We start from the raw sequence: 17,335 nt of genomic DNA, 5'->3' as shown, positions 1-17,335 counted from the left end.
CGGCCACCGCTTGGCCGCATAAGACGTTATATTTAAATCCAGTTCTCATGTCCGTAGGAGGTCTCTTCTTCTTGGCCTAACGAAGGCGGGATACTTTCTTGACGCCGCCGCGCGCGCGAGGCGATCGATCGCGCGCTCTCTCCTCCACGATATTTCCTAGCTGCGCTGATTGATCGATCAATCGATCGCCTGGATCCGCCGCCGTGCGTAAGACGCAGGGAAGTGGCAGTGCGCGCAATGTCTTCGTGGCGTTCTTCCTCCTCCTCGGCGCTCGTTGTGCTTCTATCCGCGCTGCTGTTCCTCGCCTCCCAGGATCGCGCGGAGGCGGTCCAGTTCGTGGTAGGGGGCAGCGCTGGCTGGACCTTGCCCTCGTTCGGCCATGTCAATTACACACAGTGGACGCTCGGCAACAGATACCATCTCGGCGACACTCTCGGTAAGATTCTTCTCCTCCATTCTCCAGAATCTCTCGATCTCATTCCTCTGCTCGATCGGCTTCCCTCTTCTCGCTATGCCATTGCCTGATCGAACAATGACCGATCCGGGGCTTTGATCTCTCGCAGTGTTCAACTACTCCAAGGATTTCCACAACGTGCTGGCGGTGAGCAAGGCGGATTTCATCGCTTGCAGCACCGCCAATCCGATCGCCACATTCCAGGACGGGCACACCATCATCAATCTGGACACCACGGGCCCGCATTTCTATGTTTGTGGAGTGCCGGGCCACTGCGGCCAGGGCCAGAAGCTCCTGGTGGTGGTACGGAAGCCGCCGGTCGGCCGCCACCATGGCCCAGCCCCGTCGCCGCTACCGGGCGCCCTCCCTGCCGTACGAAACCCGGGCAATGGACCGGCCGAGGGGCCTATGAGCGCCGCCAGCGCCGTACCGTGGCCATGGGCCACGGCCGTGCTCGCGGTCGCGGCGGTGCTGGCGTTATGAGGGGCGCCGCATTTCCGGTTCTTGGCGGGATTTTTTGTTCTCTTTTGTTGCCACCACCCCACGCCCGTTCTAATTTAAAGCTCTATCGTTTTCTTTGCTCGTTGCGTTGCGTAGGGTGGACGCGAATTGACTGTGGGGATCTATGGAAAATCTCTGTGGCTTTAATGAGTGTTGTGTGTGTTTGGTGTGAAACAAAATCTTGTTGTGTTAGTTCGAGGAGGTGGCCTTTAAAAAGTCTCGCCCTGCCAGACTTTAAGGTGTGAAAATCACGGCAAAAGCTTTTCTTGTGATTGTGATTTTGAGGGAGTTGCTTGCGGTGGTGCTATGACGCTAAGTTCCACTGATCGTGGTGGCGGTGATGGCAATTCTAGACTCTCGATTGCCTTCCACCGGCCATTTCATCATAGCTAAGTTTATTTCATCCATGTAAAATGTGGAAATAGCGTAAACGACAGCTTCACGAGACGGAAACTAAGTTACCTCGCTCTTTCAGAGTTTTTGTCAACGCGAAAACAAAAAACCCGACTTTTGATCGCTCAGAGATATTATTTCTTGCTCGCGGCTACAAACAAAGCAACAACAAGATCTGTGTTTCACGTGAATCCACCAAATTAAACTTAGACAAAGCCTTACTTCGCCAAAACATTTCGTTCCGTTGTCACAAGATCCTGAAAATGCCCTTGAGCTTCATTATGAGTTTCCACTCCTCGCTAGAAAGCTCAGTCTGCAACACAAAATAGCCGTAAACACAACAAGGATTCGCTGGGAACATAAATCCTACCCGGTAGTTCTCTTTCAAAACGTCGATTGATCTTCGTGTGATGTGGCTCACCAGCAAATCGTCGTAGTCAAAATGCCTTCCAAACATCTTCTGGTTCTCGTCACCCATGATCTGTGGCACGACAACACTATGAGCAAAAGAAAAGAGAGTAAAACCTGAGCTTGCCTTCATGGCCACCTCCTCGCCTTTCTTCGCAACGTCGACCACCTTGTGATTGATTTCCAGCGACGCGATTCTTCCCAGATCAATAAACTCGCCGTCTTTACTTGGAACACAAATGGGCGTTCCAACCTGCGTGAAAGACAAGCACACCGATTATCTCACAGAAGATGGAGAAACAAAGGTACCTTTGCGAAGCCATCGAGAACCACCACTCCGACAATGATTGGATCTTTTTTGTTGAAGACACAGTTGGGTAAGATCTTGAGGATGCACGGAAATATGGCTTCCTCCGCTGTATCCCTTCTTTTCTCCTCTCTTGTGTTCTTGAGATAGGCCGTGAACTGGTCGAACAAGTGATAGATGATGTCCGCCGTGAAGATCTTCACACCCAGCTCCTCGGCCAGCTCTCTTGCTTCCGGTGTCACCTTAACGTCGAAAGCAAGTATTGTAGCGTATTCTTTCTTCCTCTCGAGCATCACACTTGCACGCATGATGTCTTTCTTGTGAACCGGACCGATACTGATGCCACTCACAGGAATGTTGACGTCGGGAGTTTTGAGGAACTCGAGCAAGGCTTCCAAGGATCCCAGTGTCGAGGCCTGAACGCAAACTCCCTCCCCGCTCTTGTCAATACGACCCATAACGCTCTTCATGTCCTTCATCGCCTCCTCTTTGATGGTCTCCACGTCCTCGTCTTCTCCCACAACATAGAGTTGTGTTCCTGCTATCGCGTGCTCGAGACCCTGAGGAAAGCATTAGCAAAAGAACAGTCGCAATGAGGAAATATTAGAACGAACCTGCGCCGTGATTTTTATTCCTTGGGCTGCTTTAAGCTCTTTGTGATGCTGATATGATCCCTGAAAGCAACAAGATAAGATCCTCTACTCAGTCGAGCTAAACCAACCTTCACTCGGAGCTCTTTCATAGGATGAGGAGTTAACAGTGCCCTGATAGTTGTCACAATTGGTCCCTGCAACCGAACGTCGTAAAGCTTTTAACCGAAATGAAAGCACTCGACTACGTACTTGCATCCCGCAGACCACGATCTGATCGCCTTCGTGCAATACGCCGTTTACCAACACGACGTCGATAGTCGTCCCAAGTCCTTCTACAACCTTAACTTCCAGCACCGTGCATTCGACCTCGCTTACATACATAAGCTTCTTTTCCATCATCTCTTGTGTCAGCAGGACTAGCAAGTACAGGAGATCAGGTATGCCCTCGCCACTAAACGAAAACTTGAGAATTCTAGAGAAAAAAAATGAAAGAAAAATCAGCAAGCATGCCTTATCGCGCTTGTGGGAATTATGCTGACGGCCTTTCTCTTGTCTTTGTTTTTCCAGTAGAGCTCAGAGTTAAGAGACTGTTCTTGGAGCTGCACCATTATCTGCAACAAGCAAATACCGCTTGATAAGGAAACTGCTACTAAGGAATGACACTTCCACGTCACCTGCTTGGTTCTCGTCTCAAATTCTGATTTCGTATGGCGCTCCTGCTCTTGCAGAGTGGTTCTTATCGGAGCATTGTTGCGGGGCTTCCATTGGTAGAGACGATCAACCTGCACTAGAGCATAAACAAGTGGTAAGGTACACACAAAACAGAGGAGTACGCACCTTGTTTAGAGCAACAATGAACGGTGTCTTTCTCATCCTTAGCAAGTTTATGGACTCGATCGTTTGAGGCTCCAGCCCATGCATAATGTCGATCACCAAGATTGCAATATCGCACAGTCCGGAACCTCGAGAACGCAAATTTGTAAAGGACTCGTGACCAGGCGTATCTATAACCAGGAGGCCAGGAACGCGCATGTTGGCCGCTTCTGGTAACTCTTTGGTTCTCTCTCGTATGTTTTCCATCGGAAAATAAGTAGCTCCAATCTGCTGCGTAATTCCACCCGCTTCTCCTTCTTGGACGTTAGTCCTACGAATGCAGTCGAGCAGCTTGGTCTTGCCGGTATCAACGTGTCCGAGGATACAGCAGATGGGAGATCGCAAATCGTCAGCGCTGCGCTTTGTGAGAGCTTCCGCCATCCTGGCTTCCCTTGAAATCGCTGGCTGCTTTGGTGGCTGTGGGGATGGTACTTCCTCAACCTTCGGAGCAACCTTCACGAGTTTTTCTGGAACAACCTGTTCCTCTTCCTCCTCGTCCTCGTCTGCAAATGCATCCTTCACGGTTGGAAGTTTGGATTCGTCGTCCCAACTCTTAGCTTCCCAGTCATCATCCTCGTCTTCTTCTTCTTCCTCTTCTTCTGCTTCTTCTTCCAGCTGGCCCTCTCCTTCAGGTTCATTCTCAACTTCAGGCTCGTTCTCTTGCGCCTCAGTAGCCGTTTCACTTTGGACCTCGGCAGCCGCTTCACTTTCTTCAACGTCCGGTTTCACATCTTCCGAGCTTACTACTTCCACTTTCTTCTTCTTCGTCTCGTACTTCGGCTTCCTGGGAGTTGGCGACTGCTCTTCACCAACAAGCGCCGGACTACTTGCTAAAATCTGCTCCTTTATCATGGCCAGACGACGAGCTTCCATCTTCTGTTTTCCAGTGAGATAAAGTCCCTTGGCTTTCTTTTCCTTGATTTTCTCCTTCTCACGTTGCTTTCTTCGCTGCTTCGCTTCTTCTCTTAACCTCTCTTCCTCCTCGAGTCTCAGCCTTTCTTCCTCCTCTTTCCGCAACCTCTCTTCTTCCTCACGCTTCCGGCGCTCTTCTTCCTCCTTGATTTTTGCAAGTCGCTCTTGCATTTCCCGAATATGCTTCGGGACCTTCTTCTCGACCACCTTTGGCTTCGCCTCTTGAGTTTCCAAAGGACCTTTCTTCTTTTTCTTTTTACTACTGCCAGTGGCTTCCGTCGTCTCTTCTCCTTTGGTATTATCCACAGCATCCACCTTCTCTCCTTCAACATCTGGTACAGCCACTTCGACAGTCTCCTCGGCCTTCTTCTCCCCCTGTTTCTTCTTCTTCGACTTCTTCTTCTTGGCCCCCGTCAAGTCTAGCTTGTCTTCCTCCTCATCTGGAGCAGCAGCAGCAGGTACTTCACTCTCTGGAACACCAGCTGCAGCCGCGGCCTCCGCAAGCTCTTCTTCAAAAGTTTTCTTTCTGTCGTCCTGTTTCTTCTTCTTCTTCTTTTTCTTATTCAAGTCCAGCATCTCTTCCTCGTCATCAGGAGTAGCAGTAGGTTCTGGAGCAGCGACAGCTCTCGAAGAATCATCTTGAGCAGCACTAGGTACTTCCCAATCTTGTGCAGCAACTTCCGGATAATCGTCGTCGAGAATCTTCTTCTTGTCCTTCTTCTTCGGTTTTTTCTTCTTTGCCGCTGTCAAGTCTAGCATCTCCTCTTCTTCGTCCGCCAGCGAGGGAATGTCCGGGGCAGTAGGAGCAGCAGCAGGCTCTGGAGCAGCGACAGCTCTCGAAGAATCATCTTGAGCAGTACTAGGTACTTCCCAATCTTGTGCAGCAACTTCCGGATAATCGTCGTCGAGAATCTTCTTCTTGTCCTTCTTCTTCGCTTTCTTCTTCTTCGCCGCTGTCAAGTCTAGCATCTCCTCTTCTTCGTCCACCAGCAAGGGAATGTCCGGGGGAGTAGAAGCAGGAGAAGGAGCAAGAGTATCCTCCTCCAAAATCTTGTCTTTCTTCTTCTTCGGCTTCTTCTTCTTCATGCCTGATAAATCCAGCTTCTCTTCTTCTTCCTCCTCGTCATCTCTATCTAAAGCTAACGCTGGAGCTACTAAATCATCCTTCTTCTTGTTTCTCTTGCTCTTGCTCAAATCCATCTCCATTACCAAATCCTCGTCGTTGCCGGCAGCTGCCACAACCGAGGCTCCCGTTGTCGATCCAGCAACAGCCTCACCATCACCGTTCAACTCCTCGTTCCAATAATCGTCCAGCGATGGCGCGACCTTCTTCCCCTTCTTTCCCATCGCGCGTGGAGCTCCTCGCGATGCCCTAATTTCCTAAACCCTAGCCCTAAACACTAAAGCCGACAGCGAGTAAAGGGCAAAAGCTCTCATTTCTTCTTTCTTAACTTCGTTTTTACCACATAGAATGTAAGCCCGGAGAAATAAACAAACCGCAAGAGATTTGGTGTTGCTGATTCGGGAGGCTCGTCACTGGCCATCCATCTCGACTAGCCCTTCTGCCAAGAACAAAAATTCTCTTTTTTAAGAACTATAGAAGATCAAACAAAGCCTTTGGAACTCGAGGAGCACTTACTCTCGAGCTTTGCGCTCGTTGTAGTCGAGTATCTGGGAACGGAGGACGTGATTCGGCCGAAGAGTTCTATCCACATTGTCTGGAGGAGGAGCTGGAGGCAGCTCGATTCCAGTGATCGGACTAGTTTTGTGCTCCCTACTCAAACAAAAAAAAACCACTTTGGTTAAAAGCTCGGAAACAAAAGAACTTACTTCAGCCATGCTTTGATCGTCGATCGATCATACGAGTGCCCGTCAGCAGTGGTCACCGGATCCACCATGATATCACGAGTTATGCAATCCAAAAACTCCGGAGGAACGTTGTCCACCTCGTAATCGTACTGCGGTAGCCAGCTGCTGGTGTCGAGCGAGGGTGACAGGCATATATCCTCTGGAAGCTGGATGCAAGGATCTCGCACGGTTTTCTGGGAGAACGGGCCAGGCCAGGCAAAGTCACTCGACACTGAGCGTGAGACTGGCGAGAGCAGTGTCGGGGACATGACTGAATAAGTAGCATCGATGCTAGTCGGAGGTGGTAAGACGGTGGTCGATGGGAAGAACGAGGAGAAGAGGGAGGTGGAAGACGCGACTGGTTCGCTAGTCAGTGTGTTATGCTGTGGAGCAGAGATGGGAGGAAGTACTGGAGCGGTACCTGGGAAGTAAATGGGATCGGTGGACACTGGAGTCGAGCCGCTAGCTTCTTGACAGGGAGGGGCTGCTGTTATTTCGGGTGATAGAGGTTGCGGCTTCGAACTTGTGGTTGTAGCAGCAACAGCACTCTTTGAGAAGAATGAACCACCATTTGCCAGTGGTTTTGGAAAAGCCTGTAAGTTAAAGTTAGCAACATCCACTGGAGAAAGATAAGAAAGCACCTCCGAGGAAGCGCTGCAGGCTTCCACTTTGGTGTTGGCTGCTCCACACAAGGCTTTGGACCAGCTCATCGAAGTCCCGGGGGGCGCCACCTCCTTAGGCGGAGCCGCACTAGTCGACTTCGCTGGCGCGTTCGTCCTAATCTTTGTCGAACTTAAGTTCTGGTGCTTTCCGAGAGGGGTTCCACCAGAGCTGGAGCTTGCTCTAGAGTTCCTATAGTCGCTGAAGTAGCTGTAACCCCTCCTCCTGCCAAAATATCCCACCTTTTCAATCCTAGTCCGTGCCTCTTCTGTACTACTACCAGGACTACTACCACCAACACTCTTGTCGCTGGCCAACTCCTTCTCCTTGGGCGACGCCTTAGTTTTCTCCTGCCTCTTCTTCTCAGCCTCTCTATCCCTCCTCAACTCACGTTCCCTCTCGGCAGCGGCTTCTCTCTTACTCGCATTCTCGGCCTCAAGTAGCTCAGCACGAAGTTTGCTCCTCTCGTCTACGAGTTTCTTAAACTCCTCCCTGTCCCTCCTTTCCTCCTCCTCCTTCTTCTCCCTCTCTAGTCTCGCTAGACGCTTCTCCTCCGCCTTCCTCCTCGCCCTTCCTCTCTTCTCCTCCGTCTCGTCTATCTCCTTCGCGTTCTGCTGTCGACCCTGCGAGCCATCCCTGGAGCCATCCTGCCGGCAAAACTGCTTCCACAACCAGGCCAAAAGCTTCCCTGCCAGCGCCACCCACCTATGCACCAGATGGAAAAATCTCTGCTTGTCCAGCTCCTCCCAGAGCGATCTCCAACACGTCGAGTGGTCGATCAACTTTAAGTCCCTGGGCCGAGGATCCCCGGGGACGTGTAGCTCGGGCTTCTTCGAGGCGTGGCCACAGTTGGTGCACATATACTTGCCACTCGCCTGTGGAGTCTGGTCGCGGTAAGGAGTGTGGCAATTCCGGCAGTGCTTGGTCGCCTCCTTTCGCCACCTTGCGGCCTTCTGTGCCTCTATACGCTGCCTCTCGCGGAGAAGGATCGCTCTCCTATCCCGCCACTGCGAGAGATTGGGGACGACGAACTCGTACCAAAAGAGGCTGCTCAGAAGCACTCCCACGCATGCCAGCCTCGTGGACGTGATCTCGAAGCGGTAGCCGGGTGGCAGGAACTGCGAGAAGGCCCAAACGATGACGAAAGGGATGATCAACCATGGTAGCATGGCGACGATGCGTCGCGAAAACTTTGCTCCAGCGCACAGTATGCACATTCTTCAGCCCAATGCGACCTGTTGAAGCCCTTCTCTATGCTCTAATCTTTCTTTTCCAGCTACAACCTGCTATAGCAACCAAAGAACCAATCAGCCGATCTGGCAAAGAGAAGAGGCGCACAAAAAGAAACTGAGAAGAAAAGAAGCAAACTTGCAAGGGAGGCAATGCCGGTTCAAGCAGTTCTACACAGTAGCAAATCTTGGAGGGCGCCCATGGAATGCTTACCCTAATCCCTGGCGCTATTGCTGCTGCTGATGCTACCGCGCCCTGGAATCGACACCGGCATTTCCTATGGCAGCCCCAAGAGGGCCAAATCCTCGCCCTCGTCTAGCGCGCGCCGGAGGAAACGCCCATCGCCAAGCTCCAATGCCGCGGCGCCTTCATTAGGTCTTGGTCGTGGACAACAAGCATCATTTCTCCCCAAAGACGAAAAAAAAAACTTGTTGAAATGGACGGCTGCCGTGACTGACACGTGTATGCCATCAGGCCGTTTAAATCAAATAGGGGTAATTTTCCTCTGTTTCTAGGGCAAGAGAGTGGAACGAGGAGGAGCTAGAGATGGGGCGCCCGCCTCAAGCCGCCGGCGTGCCGGTGTTTCGATTTCTTCCACAGGAGGTATGGATCGATGGAAAGGATTCCTGCGCTGCATTCTATGGCGTGTGAATTCTTTGTAGGTCGCTCAAATGGAGAGGGCGCTGGAAGCTAACAACAACATAGCGTTGCCAAGGCCGGAATGTGACGACCTCGCGGAGGCTTTCACGTACGTGTTTCCTCAAAGTTTGACATCGTTTTACCTTCACTGAATTCTTCGTTCTTTTCTTTCGTTTTTTCTCTCAGCAATACTCCAGAACGGGCTGGGCAACTTCCAATAACAGGGAAACAGGTTCGTCCGGCTAGACGCTTTTTCTGTTTCTCTTCTCGTGTATACAAATAGTCCTCAAAGTTTGGCCTCTTCTGATAATGCTCCTCACCTTATTTGTGCTTCTTTTCCAGGTCTTGAATTGGTTCCAGAACAGGAGGCACTCGCAAAAGGCGAAGAAAATCCTCCAAATGCAGCAGCAACAGCAGCACCAAGACAGCGGTAGAGGCTTTACTCCCTCGCCTTTGGCGAACGCCGCAAGTCCCATGCAATACATGTACGCTCCGCCGCCAGGTTTGTTTTAAGTTCTCTTCCATCCCGCTTCTTACACGTCGGGATCTCACAGAAGTCGAGAAAGAGATGGACTTCGAAGCCAAATCTTCTCGTGACGGTGCCTGGTAAGAATGTATGAGTTTATAAACTCCGTTACTAAGACCTCTTCCAGGTATGATGTATCATTGTTTCTGGCACATCGTATAGAAGCCTCTGAGCACGTAAGGCAGAAAGTTTTACTCTTTTGCTCCACATTTTGTTTGTACTGATTGATCCAACTTCTCAGGAGGTCCGTGTTCGTTTTGTTGGGTTTGGATCCGAGGAAGACGAATGGGTGGACGTGAAGACATCAGTCCGGCAGCGCTCTATGCCGTGTGACGTTGTGGAGTGCATGGTTGTCCTTCCGGGAGATCTCATCTTATGCTTCCAGGTAGAGGAAATGCAAAACTTTGTTTTCTTTGTTAACTTCTTCGTTTCTCAACAGGAAGGAAACGAGCAAGCCTTGTACTACGATGCCACGGTTCTGGACATCCAGAGACGGAGGCACGACTTAAGAGGCTGCCGGTGTCGATTTTGGGTCCGCTATGATCACGATCAATCAGAGGTAACATCAGTCTAAGCTCTCATTTACAATCATCGGAATTTTCTTTTCTTTTTTTCTCGCAGGAAGTTGTGCCACTTAAAAAGATTTGCAGACGGCCAGAGACGGATTTACGAATCCCCAGGAACAAACAGCACTAAAGAAGCGTGTGAATATTTTTGTACGGACGACAATGAGATTAGGGTTCTTGGGCTTTTTTCCCCAAATGACGAGATTAGGGTTCTTTGATGTTTCTCTGTCGCCCAGGCTGGGCCGAGGAGTTTGCTGCTGCCTCGGCATCCACCTCCTCGCCGCAGCAATCGGCGTGCAATGTGGTGGCGGAGCTGGTGGAATCGCTGGTGGCGCAGCGTCAGCGGCGCGAGGTTGCGCTGCGGCTGCGCGAGGCGCTGCGTGATGTGAAGGCCAATTTCTCCTTCGCCAGGGTCAAGGGCCTTCGCCGTCTGCTCGCATTCCTGATGCTCGCCGCTGCGTCCGAGAGGGGTGTGGAGCTCTTCCGGGAGAGCCAGAGCTATCAAGAACTCCAAGGTGAGAATGTGTTTGGAGTAAATTCGATTGCTCTGGTTGGTGGATGCTATGAATTTCTTTCCTTTCCTAGAATCGTTGTTTGCTTGCGTGGATCAACGATCTCATGAGCGAAAGTTCTAAGATTCTTTTGTGATCTTTGGTGTAGTGATACCGGCGTTGTTCAAGCACACATTGGCACCGCAAAAATCACCAGCGAGCGCGCCACCGGTGTTTAACTCCTCGGAAGAAGCGGCAGAAGTCTCGAATCCTCCCACCCCTGCGGAGATCGTCCTCGCTCTTCGCGTTCTTGAGGGATGCTGCCTCGTCGACAACTCGAGCAAAGCGGCCGCGGCTCACCACATGGCCGTCAAGGTGAGCGATGAAAAGCACCAACTTTACCTGTCAAGAAGAGCTCCTTTTCTTGTTCCAGGAGCTGCTTGATCTGCTATCGGCGACTGGGATCCCGGAGCGCACGGCTTGCCTGGACGCGCTCTTGGCACTGTTGCTGGATTCTCCTGCCAATCAAAAAGTACGTTCTTCTCTAAGATTGGCACGCAAACACTCTCTTGGTTCGCAGGAATTCGAATACTACCGAGGTGTTTCAAAGATCTGCGACTCGCTAAAGAATCGCCATGTCGACGTCGCACTCAGGTGATCGAAAAGCTTCCTCTCCTTCCTAAAACGCAACAATTTCTTGGCTGTTCCAGGACGAAATGCGCCGAGTTCTTGTTGCTGCTCGTGGGAGACATACTCCCCAAGACGGAGGCGCTGCAAGATCAACTCAAGGAGTGGATGGGCACCGAGTGCTGCGTCATTCTCTGGGACGTTTACTCCAACCTCGAGCCTGCCTTTGCCGATCCAGAGAGGAAAAAGAGGTCGCTCAAATCGCTAGCGGAGAAGATGCTAAGCCTTGTAGATAGCTAAGCATCGATGCTCAAGCCATTCGTGTAAAATTGTGCGTCGATCAAAATCTTTTATCACGTTTTAGAAAAACATAAAAATAAAAATAAAATGGCAAACTTCATTGGTATGACTGGGACGTGACAACCCATCAAGTTAACTGCATTATAATCTCCACACTATTTAAATAAAAGTATTACAACCCCAATTATCTCAAGAACCCTAAAAACAGGGGAGAGGAGCGATGGAGAACCTGGCGGCGTACGCGGTGATGGCATCGGCGTCGGTGGGGCTCTGCAAAGGTGAGTCGCTCGCCCACATTTGGATTGCCTTAGCGCCTACATTTCTTGGATCCAGAGCTCTTGTTTCCCTACGAGGACGATCAAGCGCTCCTGGGCAGCGATTCGAGCTCCTTCCTCCATAGCCGGCTGGCGGCGCTGCGGCGGCAGGAGGACGAGGACGACGACATGACGGTCGCGCTGCTGTCGACAATGTGGCAGGACGAGATCGTTGCCTGCCTCGCCGCCGACAAGAACAGCAGTAGCAGCAGCGGCCAGGACCACGATCTCCCTCCCGAGGAGGAGAAGATCCCCGAGAGGTCATCGCCATCGCCTCCTCCATCCTCGTCTCGCCTCAAGCGCTCTAGGCAGCAATCTTTGGCGCCTCGCACTCCTTACGAGGACGAATTTGGGCTGCGATTGAATCTGGATAGCGGCAGCTATGCGCAGCAGCAGTTTGAGATCTATCCGGGATCCACGAGCGATCATCATCCCCGGCGCGTCCATCACTTCGACACCCACCACGAGGATCATCCTCACGCTCTTCGCCATCGCCACCACCAGAGCTTGTCCGGCGACCTGGCCGAGCACCCTTTCATGACGCCACACCATTTTCCTGGCGCTCCGTCGCGGGATTGGCCCCAGAGCTCGCAAGACTAGCAAGCTCGCCAACTTTTTTCCACTGTTCCTCCATATACTTGAGATCACAGAATTCTTCCAAGTAATCTGCCCATCTTCTCATCTTTGCAAAGAAATGGAGGACTTCTTCCAAGTAAACGAAAGAGAGTCTGGCATCGATCTGACCACGAGTCTCTAGTAACGCGAAACAAAGATATAAAACGCACAGCGCACCTTTGACTTGGAGCAAAAGCTCGAGAACCAAATATTCCTGGGCGATTGACAATGCGAGCCGGGCAAACCCAAAGTAGTTTAGTCCCCCCTCGCATTGCTTGCATCACCCAAAGGGGTCACTTCGCAGCGATAGATTTTGCTAGAAGATGGATGTGGCACACTTATTAGAAAAGCCCAAAGTACGCATGCCTTCGCGCAAAGCTCTAGCAAGCGTTAAAAGATAATTGCTCACTCACCCACCCCTTACACGCATGCCAAGCGAATACGTCCACCTCCTCGAAAGCCGAGGAGAGTCGCTTAGAATAATCACTGGGGGGGAACCAGAGCATCTCCGCCTGCAAATGCAAACACAAAGGTAGAGTTAGAAGCCATTGCTTTTTTCCTTTTGTTTTTCTAAGGCTTTTTGTTCTCTCTAGAAGGAGGCAGCAAGGAGCAGTCACCCATGCAAAGCTTTGTTTCCAAGCACTTATTATGAGACCAAAAGGTCGGAGGAGAGAATATAGAACTCCAGGCAAAGCGGTACGATGATTTGGCATATCAGAGCCTGTATGCCTGGAATGATAGCAGAAATCTAAGGTGCCATACCTTGACAAGGAGGAGGGAGTACTTCCAGTCCTGGAGGAACAGGGAAGGCCCACGGATCTGAAAACCAAATTTGACAGCCGAACGAGACGACGAGCAGGATCAAGCAGGCGAGCTACATGACAGAGGCCGAATAAACAACGAGGAAGAAAAGAGCATATATATATATCATGAAAAACTCACCCCGAGCGAGGAGATATGTTTCTTTTCGTCGTCTCTTTTTCCCCTTTTTTTCTCTTTCGGGTTGAGCACTTTGTTGCGAATAGCGGCCATAAGTAGCTGAGTTGTGTGCACTGTGCAGGCCAAAAGATTTTATCAGTCGGTGCTCTCCGCTGTATCTGGCTGGCTTGCCTCCTGGTAACGAGTGCTGCTTCTTACAGTGACAAAGGCCATAATTCTTCAGGCGCTATTGAATTCCGATTCCAGGACGCTTGGCTTTGTCCACCCTGGGACGAAACATATCATGTTTGGTGTTGCCTGCTGCGCTGCAATCGATCGAAGAAAGACGCAGAGCTACTTACTGTAAGCGTCTCTCCAGTTAGCGTTTTTCCATGTTCACGAACGAGCAAGACAGCTTACCTCGCAAACAAAAACTAAGTACGCTGGTTTAATAAAACTGAGCAAACCTCTGTGTGCGTGTCTGCTGCTCCCGTAACAGCTTCGCCTACATATTTTTATTCCGCGAGCCACTGCTTGCACTTCTGTGCGCTATTAAATTACGTCCCATGCGCTGTGTGCCGTGATGCCTTACAAAAAGAAAGCTCAACAAGAGACTGCGATTAGAAAACAGAGCCTCGCTTACCTGGTCCAAGGATTGGATCGTCGCACAGCTCGAATGAAGCGCAAGTTAGACGCGCACACACAAGGGAAAAAAAAACAAAAAAACAAAAAAACAACCATGACGATTACGAGCAGCAAAGGAAAAAAGAGAGGATGTATTGAGATCTCACTCACCAGCAAGAGAGAGAGTGTGTCTTTTCAGCCTGGACCGCGCTTTCAAACCACAGTGGAGCTCCCACTCTTTTTCTTCTTTCTGCTCTGATATTTGCATTACTGTTCTCGCTCGTCGGGACGACAAGACAATATATGTGTGTGTACGCAAGTCGCACCTCCTTGACCCCTGCCTTGTTATTCCCCTCCATTTTGTTTTCCAGAAGTTGCTGCTCGTCTTGACTTGTTCGATCCTGCTCCCTACCTCGTTCTTCGCATATCATGTCAAGATGGAACGTCCTCTCCTCGTCTTCGCCATCGTCGTCTTGTTCGCATCTCACCTCCCGGCGATCCAACTTCGTCTCCGGGTCTGTCGCTCCATCACATGTCTTGACAGCCAGCACGCAATTCCGAGCATGATCAAGCCAGCACCACCCCTCCATGTCACCACCACTGTTCCCTGCTAAAACTCGTGCTTCTTCTTCCCCCAGTTTCTGCTCTCTCTCTCTCTCTCTCTCTTGTTTTCCTGAATCCCGTCCGTGAGCCGCCAGCAGCAGTGAGTGAATGAGTGGCGGCCGAGCACGAGAAGGATCTTTGTGATGAGCCGCCTTGTGCTGCTCCTGCTCGTGATAGCGCTGCTTGTGCTTGTCCAGGTGAAAGGCGCACCCGAGAGTGAATTAGTGTCGAGATTGCCCGGGCAGCCGCACGTTTCGTTTAAGCAGTACGCCGGTTACGTGACTGTTGACAAGAACGCCGGCCGTGCCTTGTTCTACTACTTCGCAGAGGCCGAAACGAGAGCCAGCTCGCAGCCTTTGACCCTCTGGCTAAATGGAGGTAACCATGCCTGTCTAGAGTTTCTTCTGCATCGATTCTGGAACAAAAAAGAAAGAAAAACAGCATTGTCTTGTCTCAAGTCTCGACTGAGAGAAGTTTAACTCTGGTTCTTACTCGATCGGCAGGGCCTGGTTGTTCCTCGATTGGTGGAGGAGCATTTACGGAGCTTGGACCCTTCTATCCCAATGCTTCTGGACAAGGGCTGTTAGTAAATCGACAAGCGTGGAACAAAGGTGCAAACCTGCATTTTCGATCGGTGCTTTAACCCCTCTTTCTTCGATCCAGTGTCCAATATGCTCTTCCTCGAAGCGCCTGCTGGAGTCGGCTGGTCCTATTCCAACAAAAGTTCCGACTATGAGCAAGTCACGGACAGGATAACAGGTAACTAGAGCTACTTAGAACATCAGAAACTTACCTCGTGGTTGCAGCCGTGGACACGCTAAATTTTCTTCTCGGTTGGATGGACAAGTTTCCCGAGTACCAGACGAGAGATTTCTACATCACCGGCGAGAGCTACGCAGGTCCAAAGCTTTCGCCCATTTCCGACGAGCGTTCTTACAAGAGCTCTCAGTTTCCTGGTTGATACAGGGCACTACGTTCCTCAGCTGGCCGAGTTGATCATCAAGCACAGCCAAGTCCCTGGAAACTACGCTTTCAGATTGAAAGGAGTGGCCGTAAGTTAGTGAATCTAGATAGGCACGAGCTGACCTTGACGGTTGAGTCGACTGGAGCAGATTGGCAATCCGCTCCTCAACTTGGCCGTGGATACATCAGCGATGTACGAGTACTTTTGGTCGCACGGGCTCATCTCGGACGAAACATTCCAGGCGCTTTCCAACTCCTGCAAATTCGAAGACTATGAGCTCGGGCTCGCGGACCACAACGTTTCCAACGCATGCAACGACGGCATCCTCCAGTCCAACACCGAAGTTGGAAGATTCATCAACAATTACGACGTCATACTCGACGTCTGCCTTCCATCAATCTTCTTGCAGGAAGTGAGGCTCAAGCAACAGGTAAAAGCCTCTCTGTTCCTCCTAAAACGATGAAAGAACCGTGGAAACAGATGGCTCAGAAAAGCTATGGAGTGGACATATGCATCGACAAGGAGAGGGACGTCTACTTCAACCTTCCAGAGGTGCAAAGAGAACTCCACGCGAACACAACTGGACTTTCATACTCGTGGAGTATGTGCACAGGGTAATCAAAAGAACAACGCTACCAAAGTTTCGAAACTTAACGAAAAGACTTTTGCCATTTCCCGTGAAACAGGCCTGTGGACTACGCAATGCAAGACGGAAGCACAAACATGGTACCTCTTCTTGGAGACATCCTCAAAGCGGGACTCCGCGTTTGGATCTTCAGGTACGCAAGTGGAGCTCAAAAAGTTCTTCCCATTCAGAAAACGAAAGAGTTTGAAGCTTACCGCGTGTGCTTTGTAACAGTGGAGACCAGGACTCCGTAGTCCCTTTGACAGGGACGAGATCACTCATTGGAGGCCTGGCAAAATCGCTGGGAATGCAAACCACACAACCATACACGGCATGGTACCAAGGTGGTCAGGTATAAAAAACCATAGAGATCGATGAAAGAAAAGGAAAGAGGAGCAGAAACTGAAAAATTCCCTTGCAGGTAGCTGGATGGACTCAAAGCTATGGCAACTTGACATACGCGACAATACGAGGAGCGGCCCATATGGTTCCCTATGCCCAGCCGGAGCGCGCCTTGCTGCTCTTTCGGTCCTTTATCCGGGGAAATGCGTTGCCGATCAAGAGCGCCTAGAATCACACACACACTGCATTCTTTCCAAAATGTACCTAAAGAGAATACAGGAAAAGATCTACCGGAACCCAGACTTTAAGCGAGCTGGTCCCATGGTGTAGTGGTTATCACGTCTGCTTTACACGCAGAAGGCCGCGAGTTCGAACCTCGCTGGGGCCATTTTTTATTTTTATTTATTTATTTATTTATTTATTTATTTTTTATTTTTATTTTTATTTTTTATTTATTTTTTATTTTATTCATTAGTAGTAAAATTAATTTCTAATTCATTAACTTGATCCACTTCCTTGAGTATCTTTTGCTTTAATGCTCTCAAATCATTTAGCATTTTATTTATTGTAAAAATTCAAAGTAAACAATGAATTTACTAGTCTATTATTTAAGTAAAGTTTATGTTTATGTGTTCTTTCAGATATGCTACAAATTTATGCATATGAATAGCATGTGAATCCATGATTAAAAGCATATCAAAATGAAACTATAATAAATATCACCTAAATGTCATGTTCATCCTTTATTACCCATTCATAACTTATGAAACTAACATTGTTCCCTATGATCCCAAACACCGAATACACTAAAAAAAATGGATTTTATACTCTATCAATGTCTTATGAATAACTATTAAATTTGTAGAATTCACAAGTATATATTTGCCTCTCTTTGTATTTATTAAGGAGCATATTCACTACTATTTATTTTGAAAAAACTAAAGCCTAAACAATTGCTTATAGGATTTGAACTCAAGATTTAGTATGCATATAGATGAGTAT

The 17,335-nt window shown here is 49.8% G+C and overlaps 7 protein-coding genes, 2 long non-coding RNA genes and 1 other non-coding gene across 17 annotated transcripts; 6 read left to right on the top strand and 4 right to left on the bottom strand.

Annotated features, from left to right (window-relative positions):
- Positions 1–69: 69 nt before the first annotated feature.
- On the top strand, positions 70–1,033 carry LOC9655597 (stellacyanin). The gene is made up of 2 exons (XM_002964334.2): positions 70–436; positions 564–1,033. Exons 1-2 carry the CDS (start codon positions 238–240, stop codon positions 935–937), a joined length of 573 nt encoding a protein of 190 aa, XP_002964380.2. The 5' UTR covers positions 70–237; the 3' UTR covers positions 938–1,033.
- A 283-nt stretch (positions 1,034–1,316) lies between these two features.
- Positions 1,317–5,852, bottom strand: LOC9654389 (eukaryotic translation initiation factor 5B). 6 transcript variants are annotated; one of them, XM_024669341.1, is made up of 11 exons: positions 3,494–5,851; positions 3,331–3,438; positions 3,167–3,267; positions 2,906–3,107; positions 2,785–2,850; positions 2,678–2,737; positions 2,066–2,623; positions 1,884–2,009; positions 1,719–1,829; positions 1,571–1,661; positions 1,317–1,523 (listed from the first exon to the last, which is right to left on the bottom strand). In XM_024669341.1, exons 1-10 carry the CDS (start codon positions 5,786–5,788, stop codon positions 1,596–1,598), a joined length of 3,693 nt encoding a protein of 1,230 aa, XP_024525109.1. In that variant the 5' UTR covers positions 5,789–5,851; the 3' UTR covers positions 1,317–1,523; positions 1,571–1,595. The 6 variants fall into 6 exon arrangements, with proteins under 6 accessions (XP_024525109.1, XP_024525110.1, XP_024525107.1 ...); XM_024669342.1 differs by having other exon boundaries at positions 1,317–1,499; XM_024669339.1 differs by having other exon boundaries at positions 1,719–2,009; positions 3,494–5,852.
- A 6-nt stretch (positions 5,853–5,858) lies between these two features.
- LOC112344475 (mitogen-activated protein kinase kinase kinase kinase 4-like) lies at positions 5,859–8,627 on the bottom strand. 3 transcript variants are annotated; one of them, XM_024669344.1, is made up of 5 exons: positions 8,393–8,616; positions 6,931–8,235; positions 6,272–6,882; positions 6,081–6,215; positions 5,859–6,003 (listed from the first exon to the last, which is right to left on the bottom strand). In XM_024669344.1, the coding sequence occupies exons 2-5, from the start codon at positions 8,164–8,166 to the stop codon at positions 5,901–5,903; spliced, it is 2,085 nt and encodes a 694-aa protein (XP_024525112.1). In that variant the 5' UTR covers positions 8,167–8,235; positions 8,393–8,616; the 3' UTR covers positions 5,859–5,900. The 3 variants fall into 3 exon arrangements, with proteins under 3 accessions (XP_024525112.1, XP_024525111.1, XP_024525113.1); XM_024669343.1 differs by having other exon boundaries at positions 6,931–8,232; XM_024669345.1 differs by having other exon boundaries at positions 5,889–6,023; positions 6,931–8,232; positions 8,393–8,627.
- Positions 8,628–8,689: 62 nt separating this feature from the next.
- On the top strand, positions 8,690–10,106 carry LOC9654388 (protein SAWADEE HOMEODOMAIN HOMOLOG 2). Its single transcript, XM_024669347.1, has 9 exons — positions 8,690–8,782; positions 8,842–8,927; positions 9,005–9,050; positions 9,161–9,320; positions 9,373–9,424; positions 9,472–9,520; positions 9,586–9,729; positions 9,784–9,903; positions 9,966–10,106. The coding sequence occupies exons 1-9, from the start codon at positions 8,726–8,728 to the stop codon at positions 10,038–10,040; spliced, it is 789 nt and encodes a 262-aa protein (XP_024525115.1). The 5' UTR covers positions 8,690–8,725; the 3' UTR covers positions 10,041–10,106.
- Positions 10,107–10,109: 3 nt separating this feature from the next.
- LOC112344476 lies at positions 10,110–11,434 on the top strand. Its single transcript, XM_024669346.1, has 5 exons — positions 10,110–10,425; positions 10,571–10,776; positions 10,835–10,933; positions 10,982–11,055; positions 11,112–11,434. Exons 1-5 carry the CDS (start codon positions 10,128–10,130, stop codon positions 11,326–11,328), a joined length of 894 nt encoding a protein of 297 aa, XP_024525114.1. The 5' UTR covers positions 10,110–10,127; the 3' UTR covers positions 11,329–11,434.
- A 52-nt stretch (positions 11,435–11,486) lies between these two features.
- LOC9654387 lies at positions 11,487–12,307 on the top strand. Its single transcript, XM_002964332.2, has 2 exons — positions 11,487–11,606; positions 11,662–12,307. The coding sequence occupies exons 1-2, from the start codon at positions 11,549–11,551 to the stop codon at positions 12,240–12,242; spliced, it is 639 nt and encodes a 212-aa protein (XP_002964378.1). The 5' UTR covers positions 11,487–11,548; the 3' UTR covers positions 12,243–12,307.
- A 2,220-nt stretch (positions 12,308–14,527) lies between these two features.
- LOC9655596 (serine carboxypeptidase-like 42) lies at positions 14,528–16,706 on the top strand. Its single transcript, XM_002964331.2, has 10 exons — positions 14,528–14,780; positions 14,906–15,013; positions 15,066–15,161; positions 15,209–15,301; positions 15,369–15,454; positions 15,515–15,796; positions 15,847–15,980; positions 16,053–16,145; positions 16,226–16,343; positions 16,413–16,706. Exons 1-10 carry the CDS (start codon positions 14,546–14,548, stop codon positions 16,560–16,562), a joined length of 1,395 nt encoding a protein of 464 aa, XP_002964377.1. The 5' UTR covers positions 14,528–14,545; the 3' UTR covers positions 16,563–16,706.
- LOC112344477 lies at positions 14,708–15,312 on the bottom strand. The gene is made up of 4 exons (XR_002991709.1): positions 15,196–15,312; positions 15,022–15,111; positions 14,895–14,971; positions 14,708–14,817 (listed from the first exon to the last, which is right to left on the bottom strand). It is a non-coding gene; the product is annotated as an uncharacterized LOC112344477 (long non-coding RNA).
- On the bottom strand, positions 15,314–16,312 carry LOC112344478. Its single transcript, XR_002991710.1, has 4 exons — positions 16,207–16,312; positions 16,097–16,139; positions 15,489–15,621; positions 15,314–15,426 (listed from the first exon to the last, which is right to left on the bottom strand). It is a non-coding gene; the product is annotated as an uncharacterized LOC112344478 (long non-coding RNA).
- TRNAV-UAC lies at positions 16,649–16,721 on the top strand. Its single transcript has one exon. It is a non-coding gene; the product is annotated as a tRNA-Val (tRNA).
- Positions 16,722–17,335: the final 614 nt, after the last annotated feature.

Source organism: Selaginella moellendorffii, unplaced genomic scaffold, assembly GCF_000143415.4.
Source record: "Selaginella moellendorffii unplaced genomic scaffold, v1.0 SELMOscaffold_4, whole genome shotgun sequence".
In the NCBI taxonomy this organism is placed as follows: domain Eukaryota; kingdom Viridiplantae; phylum Streptophyta; class Lycopodiopsida; order Selaginellales; family Selaginellaceae; genus Selaginella; species Selaginella moellendorffii.
This window is presented reverse-complemented; position numbering and strand designations above follow the sequence as displayed.